The 12,463-nt window shown below is 35.4% G+C and overlaps 1 protein-coding gene across 2 annotated transcripts in view; it reads right to left on the bottom strand.

Annotated features, from left to right (window-relative positions):
* Nucleotides 1-12,463, bottom strand: part of ASCC3 (activating signal cointegrator 1 complex subunit 3) — a 267,328-nt gene that overhangs the window by 121,476 nt on the left and 133,389 nt on the right. For both annotated transcript variants that reach the window (XM_064707226.1, XM_064707227.1), the window contains exon 14: nucleotides 10,046-10,180. In XM_064707226.1, the coding sequence (XP_064563296.1) occupies nucleotides 10,046-10,180 (135 nt within the window). The remainder of the gene's footprint in view (nucleotides 1-10,045; nucleotides 10,181-12,463) is intronic.

Below are 12,463 nucleotides of genomic sequence, written 5' to 3'. Positions count from 1 at the left end.
TGAAAAACTTTATTATTTTGAAAATAAATGAAATCAAGAATATTAACTGAATTCCAATATTGTTTTCCACTTGTTAATAAAATGTTTTTAAAATGAAAACCCGAATCAAGCATCTAAACGTACCTTGGTAAATCTATTTATTTGCACTGATTCTAATCATGTTTTTAAAGAGACAGTGTGAGACCGTTTCCAATATTGCAGTGATGTTTTCTGTCATTTTAGGTGCTTATGAAAATGTATTTTTCAATTATAATGGGTCAGACCCTTAAATTTTTAAAAAAATAACAATTCAAAGCTATTCTATCCCTTCATTGTTTTACAATATAAAAGAAAATTACATGAATCCTCAGGGAGCAAAGGGGACACAGTCAGTTAACAGTGATACTCTGAAGGAAAAACATCAAGCAATTCCAGAAGAAAGAACATATATTTATTCTACAGGATAGCTGCGAACTACAGGATTTGTTCTGAATTTTAGTTCAGTAAAGACAACTACAAAGGGTGTTCTCTGATGGCCTGAATCTTTAAAGCAATCTCCAACCACTTAAAAAAACCAAGACACTGCATCCTTCATTTACAGCGCTGAAGAATAGTACTTTGTGATGAACTTTTTAAAGTCAAGTGTGATTGCTAGGAAAAAAACACTAAAATAAAATACAATTCACCAGACCTTGCAAAATTTACTTTTTTTATTTACTGTAGAAGAAATCAAACATGTTTTCTAAAAGAATGTCAATCACTGAACAGCATCAAGCCTGTTGGAGAACAATATAATCACCATGAAATACAAAGTGCAACTGATCAACAAGAGGCATTGACTGTCAGCGTGCAATGCAGAAACCCTTCCAATTGTTATTGAGTTTCAATTATTACTCCTCATTGCTAATAATTCCTGTAGCTACACTATTTCCTGACAAATGAATTGCTAAGTAAATAGGATCTCTTAAAACACTATTTTTTAGTCAGCATATGATTCCCATACAAAGGTATTAAAACTGCATGTGATCAGAATCATTTGTCAGCATGGTTTGGTGCATCTTATGCAGAAAAGGTGCCTGAAAATTGTCTACAGTCTTACTGTGAACATATTGCATAAGGTCACACACTGCAAACTAGAACTTACTGGCACATTTTGGAAAAGCAAGCAAGACCCAGGAGTCTAGGGATTGAAAGCAGCTAAAAACTGGCTGAAGCAACCAAGCTCTTTGGGCTGAAAAGGGGCTAGGGCAGGCAGCACTTATGCTGACTTGACTATTTATAATTTCTTCTTTCTGGAGTGCTCACCTCTAACCAGGTATTGCCTGCCTTTTAGCCTTAAATCACAGAACAAAATGAAGAAAAGGGAGCTTTATCCATTCAAGATAACTCACATATTTTTAATATACACCTGACCTGATTACACATGGTGAAAACAAGTGCTGGCAGAAATGAAAAGCGAGTAGTAGGCTGTGCTGCTGAAGTACAAAGAATGCAGTCCTGGTCCCCAGACTTGTGAAAATTAAAACAGTCATACTGGTTTTGTTTTTGCTTTTCCCTCCCAAATGTCTCAGAAGTTGATAATTTGTTTTTTTATCATTAGCACAGCTATTCAATATCCAAATATACTTGATACAATGGATGAGATTTCAAGTTGAAATCCTCTTATCCAGGGAAGCTGTTGATTAATAACTACTGGGAAAAGATATAGCAAACTTTTTGATCTGGATTACATGTTAAAGCATCCTAATAGCAAACTGAAGGAGATTTTCACAGTCAAGTTAAAAAAGGAATGTTGTGTGGCTTTTCTCTCTCAGTGTCCAGAATGAAGTTAAAATTTCAGGAAAGACAAAGAGATCACAATTGCTGATGCAAAAAATAAGAAATAGCTAAGAATGCATAGGAAAATGGGAAGAGATATTAAAGCTTTAATAAATTCATTTTTTAAATCAGTTAGTTTTACAGTAACATCAACATTTATGCTGATTTTAAAAGAAATACACATATGCTGCTACTGACTGTGCAAACCCCTGATGTAACTGCAGCATCAACCAAATAACTTGTTAGAACTACTCATTACAGCAAGCAATGTCATAGCCTGACATCAAGGAACCTCTATTAGCCTAATATTCTTCCCATACCCCACAGAGAAAGAAGTTTCAGTATATTTTAAAAGTCTTAGATTTAAAGAGAATTACCTAATAAAGACATTCTTTTAAACAGTATAACTTTGAATTTCAGTTTTTATATTTTGAAGCACTAATAAAACATTTAAACAAATTTATTTTCCTTAAGGTCTGAATTTACCGAATGCAAAGACTGCACTACCTTGCAGAAGACTGCAGTAGACTTCATTAAAGGAGAGACGTTTAATCATGTTATAAATATGACAACAGTTTCAAATGATCTTACTAAGCACATTTAGTATTTAATAGGAATTTTGTCAACAATGAAAGGGGATGCTATAGGCAACACATTATCCCAGAGTTTATCAGAGCATTTCCATGGAGGATTAGTAAGAAAAGGCATTAAATCTTATATTTACAGTGGTTAAATCCATTACTGATTTTAACCTGAATAACTCTGAAATAGCTGAGAAGCTCTGTACAAAAGCATAAAACCTCTTTCAGTAGTTCCCTGAAGAAAAACATCAGCACCCCTGTCAGCTGTATTTGCAACCTCAGAGATCATTCTAGAAAAAGGTTTGCTAACCCATTTTTCTTGTAGGAGATCCATTACTAATGCAGTGCAGCTTCTGGAAGTAGAACAAATATTCATGAGGTGGCTTTCCAGTGATAAACAGGATGAAACTAAGCATTGTTGCATATCAAGCTGACACTCATGATAGATAAAACAGAATATACAATCAAGCCCATAGATTAGTGGGGGGGAAAGTCCATTTTATTTTTTCACAGCATAGCAGAAGACTGTTACTTGTTACATCAGTGCTGTACCATCAGAGCCTCAGAGACAAGAAGTCTGAAATCCTTGGATAAGAGACTGGTTTTCAGAAATACAGCTGATAACAGAATTCAGTCTATACCATATAGTTTATACCTTCTGATTCATAATAAAAACACTAGAAAATTCCAGCAGGCTGTAAACAATACACAGGACTACACAGAGCATCAAGCTGAAAGTAGAACTACAAACTTAAAGCTGTGCAAATACAATTTCCAGAATGACACATAAAAAAGTAACTATTATAATAACAAAAATATACATCAAACTTCAAGCGGTTTTCCTTTTTAAAGGTCAGGAAAAGCAAAAGCAAAAAGAAATTTACTGTTTCTGTCAACTTTTTATTTCAGTTTACAACAGCTAACACTTAGTTTTAATATCTAGGAATACTGCTAAAAAAACTGAAGGCACTATTTTTCTATTGCTCACAATATATCCCTCCATAAAAAGGCCTCCCTAAAATCGAAGTGTCCATCTGAATAACAATGCTAAATTCCACAGCTCAGGATTCATTAAAACAGTGGAACTGTTGTATACAGAGCACATTTTTCTTTAACACCTGATGTTTTAGGATCACATCTTATTGTGAATTTTGTCTCTGACCTTCAAGCAGGACTACTGAATAAAATATCCCATGAAAGAAATACAGAGCACTTTGCTTCCTTCTCTGAAAGACAATTAGCAAATATTTTTCACAAATAAAAAAATATAGTAATTATAAAACAAATAGGAAACTTCAATATATGTTTGACATTTATTATAGCTAATGTATTTGAATACATATCCTCATTTTATTTTTATAGTTTTTTTAATGGCATATCAAATATTAGATACGTTATTAGTAAAACAAAAATAAAATTAGGATTGCTCTGAAATAATTAAATGTCAGGCAAATGATTACACATTAAATATTTGATGAATACTCTCTAAAAATTAATTTCTAATAGTTTAAAAATGTTTGACAGATAATTAAGAGAATTAGTAATTGCTTGGATTTTTAAGGCCAGTACAGAATACAATGCTATTAACTATTCTACTTTTTCAGTTCATCCTGTGAAGTAGCCTTTACTTCCATTTGCTGTGTCTAGACTAGAACTGTTTGAGTATTACTTATTCTTGTAAGTCATATACTGGATTTCAGATGATTCTAAGTATGTTATTTATCCATTACAGCAAAAACTACATACAGAATACAAAATAAGGACTCTATTACATTATCAAGATTATTCTCTGCCGGGTATTGCTAAATTTCATGTCAAATGAAATGGCAAGACTGAATGGCCTGTAGTCTGCTAAATTTAGGAACAGTGCCAATAAACATCCATTTATACAAGATAGCTCTTGTCAGACAAACATGATATTATCATTATGAAGCTTAGATTAATCACTCTGCATCACACAGCAGTGATATAATACAGTTAAACTTCTGTCAGAAATTTCATTTATATGATGCAGCATTGGCAATTAAGTACTATATAAAATTAATTTCATTTATTAAAGTGATTAAAACCAGGCAATGATGACTGAAGAAATTAATTGTATACAGGAACTTTTACATGACAGAATGTCAATGTCTTCAGAGATCAAATTTGACCTATGGATATTTAATATTTGTACCAGTGATCAAAAACTTAAAATATGAACATGCTGATTAAAGGTACAGTTTGGAAATAGAAACACTCTGAAGGAATGGTAAGTGCTTGCAAGGACAGATCAGTTCCACACCACCCCTTGGCCCACCTACAGATGACCTTGGAGGTTTCAGGAACAAAGAAACCAGGTCATGTTTGGAGAATAGATTTTAAAAAGAACCTAGAAGAGCTCTTAAAAGTCGTGTTTTATCGTGTTAATACTCAACTTATTGCATAAAATGTATCTGATTTATAGTGTAAGGTGTAAGAAATGCTGTGCCAGGTCAGACACACAGTCTGTCTAGAGCAATAGCTGCTTTGAACAGCAAATGCCTAAGGAAGAGGAGTGTGAATGCTCTTCCCAGTATTATCTCTTGGCCCCTCTAACTTTGCCACTGAAAGACTTCCTGAGTAGCTTCATTTACCTCTAACAACAATAATTTGCTATTTCAATTAATAAAAACTTTCTCAGGGAAAAAAAATTTAAGTCAATGAAGAGAACTAGCATAAGACCATGGGTCTAGAGCTCTAGGCAGGCCAATTCAGACATGAAGAATTACACATGTCAAGGCTATAAACATTTTAGAAATTGTTACTGGAGCTCAAACAGAATTTTGTGCCTTGCTCAATTCCCTACATCACATTATAAACATCTCACAACAGCTGGTCCTTCTTGTACACAAAAACTATGAATTCATTAGTGTGTCCCTGCAGTATTTCTGCAGCTCTGATTTGTTCTGTTTAGAACCACAGTTGTCTGCAATAACATTCTCTTTTTTTTTTTTTTCCTAACAGTTGTAATGGTAGAAAACTGTACAGATACAATTCCTGATGACAGTCACTTCAGCCTGTAAGTGTGTGTACCCCTATGTGGTATTGAAGTTTGTACCTCAGCCAGCAAACCTCTCCAGCATTAGAGTTACCACTGAAGGAGAAAACTTCTGCACTTTCAGGATACCTGAATGTAGCACTGTACTTGATTCAGGCACTGCTATTCCAGGCTCCGGGGTCTAATTCCAGGATGGGTTATTGGAAAGAAAGCAGAAAGTTAAGGAAAATAACTAACTTCTTTATATCCAACTTGACTTCACTGTGCCTTGTGTCTTTCTTTATCTGTTACACTTTGAAATCTTTAAAAATACTGGCACTGAAAGCTCCTATGACAAAATACATGATGATAAAACCCTTTGGTGAGATGCACATACATTACTGCTCTTAATATAGCTACTTCTGTTGGAAATATTTACTGCTAAGAAAGAAAAAGAAAATTTAGATTGAACAGTAATAGTTTTAATAACAACCCACCACATGCTCTAATCACTGAAATCTTTGGTGTACTCATAAGTCTTCATATATAAGAGCCTTAATTGCTCAGAGAAATGTTGATGGCATATTACTCATTTTATGATTATTGATGGCTGTTTATGCACAGTTGCTGCTTTGGCAGACTATATATCTTATCTGATTAGTATCTTTATTGTGCTAACTGTATATAAATAAAAATATGTCTCAAAGATACATGCTGTGACATAATTATTTCAATACAGTATATTCATATTAGTTTAAACAGCAAGTTTCTGATGAACAGAGAACATAAAACCACAAATTCCCTCAATATCTTGAAAACTGCCTTTGTAGACCATAGTTATTAGGTAACAGAGCCAGAATCAACAAAGTAATTAATTTTTATTGTAAATGAAATGAATATAATTTAGCTTTGTTTGTTGAATGGATCCTGAAAGAGGACAAATGGAAGTATGTTGGGAAAAGTCACTGGGGGTGTTTTGCTACTGACTGCAGTATGACTAGGCCTTCACTCTATTTTTAGTATTCCCATTACTGATTTATTTATATGTGACAGTGAAGGAAACCTTAAGTACACTGCAGTGTCTAATTTGTGTAAAATACTAACAACAGTAATAAAAAATAATATTTTCCCCAATATCTAGATCACACTTACATGCACAAGAAGTAAAATAATCGAAATTTACACTCATGTAATATGTGCATATGACATGTGCTGATCATTGGAAGAATTTCAAGTTCTTCTGTCTTTTCACAGCCATTGCAAGACTCAAGACAGACACAAGAAGATTATGTCATCCTTGGTTGAGAACACAATTCCCTCTGATTCATTGCTACATGTTGTGGTTTAGGGGTGATACTCCCCAATTTACTGCTCTCCACTGAGAGTCTCCAAACCATGCACTGCTTGCTTGCTTCTCCCCTGTTGCCTTCTGATACAAGGCAGGCGGCCTGGTTTCAGGAAACAGCACGGCGACCCATTTCCCCAGGGTCGCTCGGGCCTAAGAAACACGCGGACACCAATATGGTGGAGGATCAAAGGCCTTTATTCTCTCTTCCCGTGGGGTTTTATAGTCTAGGGGGCTTCTACGTCAGGTGGGGGTCTGTCCTTACCATCTATGGTTAGTAGGGATGGAAAGTTACCTGGGCAAGTGGAAAGTTACCGGAATCCGGTTTAGGGGGCTACATTCCTATGTTAATTTTCTTATCTAAGGGGGCAGAGGCCCTGTCTTCCCGTAACATCACGAGATCTTCCGAACGCCAGGCCCTATCTGCTACACTCCCCCTCCCACAGCCTCCCCTTGCAGCTACAGAGAACTGGAGGCAAAAAGGTGAAGATCATGGGTTGGGATAAGAACAATTTACTGGAAACAGCAGTAAGGGAAGAAAGCAAACAGTAATGATGACACAGGGCACAGGACAGAGGGGAACAATTCACGTGTGACAGCTGGCACTGGTGTTACATGACCAGAGGGATCCCCTCCTGCCCAGAGGACACCCCCTTCCCTCTGCCCCCAAACCCAGCAATGATGTGAGTTGGCACAGAATAATCTCCAGGTCCTCTCTTGGCTACTGAAAAAATTAACCCAATCCTGGCTGGAACCAGGACACTCTGGTCTTCATGCCTTTTCCTTCTTATCTGGTTATAAATTTGTTCTGTTACTGACAGTCACACTTCTTGTTCTTGCTTTCCCAGGCAATCATCACCAGCCTGGTTTGTAAGTGCATTTTGCCTCATCTTCCACACTCTTCCTAGGTACTGATTTATAAGAATTTTTAAAATTCTGTTGGGAAAGATTCCATAATTTTGCACATTACATTTTCTTGCCTCAAGTTTCTCTGTAAGAACACTTGGAAGTGTGTACCATTAGTACTGATCTTGTCTACAGCTTTTCCTGAAAAACGGATGATGCTTATATTTTCATATTAAAAGAGTAGTATTCCCACACAAGAATTCAAATTCTCTTGGGAGTTTGCTTAGAATAACAAGTACATTTCACATGAACCTATATAGTGACAATATTTTACTTGCGTTTTTTATGAATAGCACGTAAAGCTTACAATTTAAGTACTCACTTTCATTTACCTCTCTCTTTCCCAGTTCCTTCCTCACTTCCTGAATCATGATGCCAAGTCATCACTCTTTTCAGTGATGTTTTCAGTCTCTCTATTCAAGCCATTTCCTCAGTGTAAAAGCAGAGAGATTTGTCTGATTCATGGCAGCTTCCCAGAAGATTCTACTGTGTAATTCTCTAAATAAGCCAAAGACTGCTCTCCCAAGTCCTAAGTCTCACTGTCTACCATCACAACCTTCCTCTGAACACTGAACTCAATCACTACAATGAAATTTGCCATTCATGGAAATGGCTGTCACCAATTCTTGAGCAGCAAAGTAGGGGCCTGGTTGGACTCAAAAGCAGTCCCTAAGTGCAGCATATGAACCTCATGGGTGGCCTGAATAATGTCACTATCCCAGATAATGGTTGAAAATGAAGTGGGGAGACTTCTCCCAGTATCCAACAGAGTAAGTCAGAACCACTATGTCTGCCTGGACAGATAATCCTCAACAGATCCCAGCCAGAACCTCCCTGTCCCTTCCTTCCTGCTCCCACCTAGAACCAGACAGGAGCTGCACATGTCCAGTTTCACTGTGGGGCTCTGCACAGTCAAAGATCAACCTAACAGAGAACACAACTCCCTCTCCTCCACCTCCCTGTCTGTGCTTCCCAGTCGGGTGCATTCGATGCACTGCCTCAGAGATGGAATCTGCTGCTATTTCCACAAGTAATAGGCATTACAGAACATCAAACCACATTCATATCACACATATTCCAAACAGGTTTAGAACTTCCCTCTGTGACAGTTTTTTGGTTTCCATTGACACAGGAATATGCTTTCTAATTAATTTAATCTAATTTAATTAATTACAGAAAAGTAAAACTAAAGACACAGGAGCTGTTTTCACTCACATACACAGTGAGTTGGATGAATACTTCTTTGACAGATATCTCACAAAATTTGCACTGCTGAAATAAGCATAAAATTTTTCTTAATTTCTTTGGCAATAATTTTGACTGTCTAAATAAGTACTAGCATTTTCAGTAGCTTAATTTTTTCTTGTATTAACATTAAAAAACTAACATTATTTTTAATAAATGAAGAGTTTCAGGTTTTTTTCCTAAGAAATCTAATGAAAAAAGGTTCAGCATTAATTAGTGCTATAGTAGAAACATGGGGTCTTCAAATTTGATGTTATTTTTATAATACAGCAGATACTAGCATCTACTAGAAAAATAGGGGCTTTAAAATATGCTATGTTATGAAATATAATGATATCAACTTATAAGAGCATAATTTTAAAATACTTATTATAGCTCTCAGAAGCACCTTGCCAAAAAGAACATAATTTATCCTGATTTCTCCAGGTTTCAGAAATCTGATTCTGCCAACTGTAACATCTATGCTCCATTCATAATTACTAAGACTGAATGAATCTTTTCACATTCTCTTCAGAGGTATATAATAAAGTAACATATTTATTATAAGTAACAACAGACATAAGAACCTAAAACCCTCAGAAGATTGTAATTCACAGGTCCAGAATACTGAAGAGTTTATAGATATATTTGCCAGTGTAAGAAAGTATATCCCATAAGTATTAAAACTTTTACAGTAAGTATCTTTTTAAAGTTCATGGGGAGAAATCAATTGTGGAAAGAGAAAGAATCTTATTTTTCATGGGATCTTAAAAAGACACTGCTAAATCTAATCTTTAGACTTCAGTTGATATCACCAAATATAAATGCCACACACAGCACAGAATTAAGAATTGTTATGGAAATATTCTTTCAGCAGATATAATGGCATATTCCTTGAAACTGGTGGTTTAGAGACTTCCTTAGCTGCAAACATGAAAGTTACTGTCAAGTAGTACAAGCTGCATGAAACACAATTATCAGCTTTATCTTAACAAACTGAAAATAACAAGACTTTGCTCCTCCTTTACTATTACTCCTTCTGCTCCCCTATTCAATTCAGCAACCTCATGTGACTTTCAAAGCAAAATCTTCCCAGAAGCTCAAAAATGCTGCATCCATTCCCATGCTGGACTATCTTGAAAAAAATATCAATTCCAAGACTGAAAAGACTACCAGTGTAAATGATTCACTTACCTGTTTTTCAGCTTGTCCATATTCTGACCCTTGGGGTGACAAGAAGTGACAAATATGACCATTGTTTTTTGCTTTTTCTCGAAGAGCCATAGCAGTTCGTACTGTAGCATTTCTAGCATGAACAAACACCATCACCTTTAGACAGAAAGAAACAGGGCCAATGAGAAATAATAAAAAAGGTTTAGTCAAATAATGAAAACTTTAATTACAAAATATTGCCTATGGGAATGAAAAAAACTAGGTAATACATGACATACTGATGAAAACTAATGCCATTCAAAGGCAATTAAAGGATGATCCTGCCTACATTGTTATTCAGTATTTTCAAAGAGCTTTTGAGGAGATTGTATCTTTTAAAAATTCTTAAGTCCTTAAAAATAGAGAACAATTGTTGGCCATAAATAGTTCATGTTCACACAGTACTAAGATTAACACTGATGTAAAGAGTTGTGTTATTTGACACATCCTAAATGATCTGGAAACAAATACTGGGCTGATAAACATTCTGATGCTACAACTTGGCTCGTGAGAAAAGAACGACCAATCAAACAGAAGAGAACTACTCTGCAATGCTCACAGTTAAAAGCCCACAAGAATATTACCACTGTTAACAGCAGGACCACAAATGCAATATTCAAAAGCCATGAAAACACTAATCAAACTGTTTGAGAGAAATATTTTTACTTTTTTTTTCATGTTGTTGAGAATGTAAAGAGATCTTAAAAAAGAGTTGAAGTCTTTTACCTAAAAACAACTAAAATATCTTTCTTTCTTTCTTTCTGATTACTGCCTGCCATAATGTATGTCTACAAACAACCCTGTGGGCTTCAGAAATTTTGATAGTCGGAGGCACTCAGTATAGATGCTTCAAGAACTGGAATGGGACAGATGGATTGGGACCACATTGAGTTCCCTTTCTCTTCTGCCAATTATACTCAATAAATTTCAATAAATTCATCAAGTGTAAACAAAAAATCCTGCACATGTTTCTGCTTTTAGTTAGCAGAGGCTTGGAATAAAACTTCAGTTATGATTTCTAAAGCTTCTGCCTACGTGTATGGCAATCTCTGACACCACAGCAATCATTCATTCAGTAAGACCTTAGTATGCAGACAATAACTAAGAAACAAGCATTGTGCAACTGTCCTCTACCCAGAAGCCTTTCTACAGTTCTTATAGATTAATTTTCAGATGTGCAGCACTTTTCTATGATATTTATCTGCCACTGATTTATGTACAGCTGGATTCATTGGCTTTTATGTGTTAAATGATGACATATCAACACCTGAAAAAATTTACAGGGATTGCAAAATTGTTGACTAAAAAACCAGAACTTTTCAGACAGACAACAATCTCTGTACATCTTGTTACATCTTGTAAACTCTGTACATCACAACATGTTTTTTAAGAACCAGCCCTAGCTAAAAATTGACATATAACATTTTGTTGGATGTTTTTTTCCCCAATGAAGTCAGTAAACATTCAAATATACTGTAAGACAGCAATATAGTCTTAGGAGGGTTAATTTAGCCTGTCCTAACTGTGTCAGAGAATATTACATTTCAGTGGCAAAATCTCTGTGCATTACATTATGCAAATAAGTTAGGAAAAGTAATTTAGAATAGAGAGAAGTGGTTCCACAGTTACAAGCTGTGTAATTAGATCTGTACTTTGCAGTTCAAAGCCAGCTCTGGTGTATATAGCCCTAGTGCTGAAAGCGTCTGCTGCTGCTCTCCTGAAACCAAAGCTTTTAAATAATAAAAAATATACAAGAAAGGAGAAAGTAAATGTCTCTAGCTAGGTTACCTCCTCAGAATTCTTGCAAAGTATAAAACAAATCAAACCTTTTACCGAAGACTTTGTTTAAAATTCACAGCAGGAACTGCTTGCATTCCCCAAAGAGTTGCATATTCCAGGTTTTAATCTTTATGAAAGATGTTAGTGCATCACCAAAGTGCAGAGAAGTGTGCCATTATTACTAAAAATGTATAATCAGGTACTTGAAATACCTTGAAATACCTTGAAATACATTTCTTTTGCCTTGGACAGCAAAGATGCTTGGATTAACTTTTCCTACTGGAAAATACATATCTCAAACTGACATTCTCTATGATAGCCTTAAAATGTTGCATCATTTTTCTGGGGAAACATGCTGACTCTTTCAGTTATCTTTCCATCTTCCTATAAAAAGTGCTGGTGACTTGAATGCTTGAGTTCAGCAATTCTCTTACTGAACACCTCTCCTTGATGAGAGAAGGCCTAGGTTTTGCCAGCCACTTTGCCTCATACTTTTCAAAGAAACTAAGACTAAAGAATGAATTTATTTAATTCAATGTTGATATTAATTATGTGGTAAAGAAACAAGCATCTATATTTTAGCCTCAAGACTGTTTGGCTTCACACAGCTAAATCCTTATA

The sequence above is a fragment of the Zonotrichia leucophrys genome, chromosome 3 (assembly GCF_028769735.1).
Source record: "Zonotrichia leucophrys gambelii isolate GWCS_2022_RI chromosome 3, RI_Zleu_2.0, whole genome shotgun sequence".
NCBI lineage: Eukaryota > Metazoa > Chordata > Aves > Passeriformes > Passerellidae > Zonotrichia > Zonotrichia leucophrys.
This window is presented reverse-complemented; position numbering and strand designations above follow the sequence as displayed.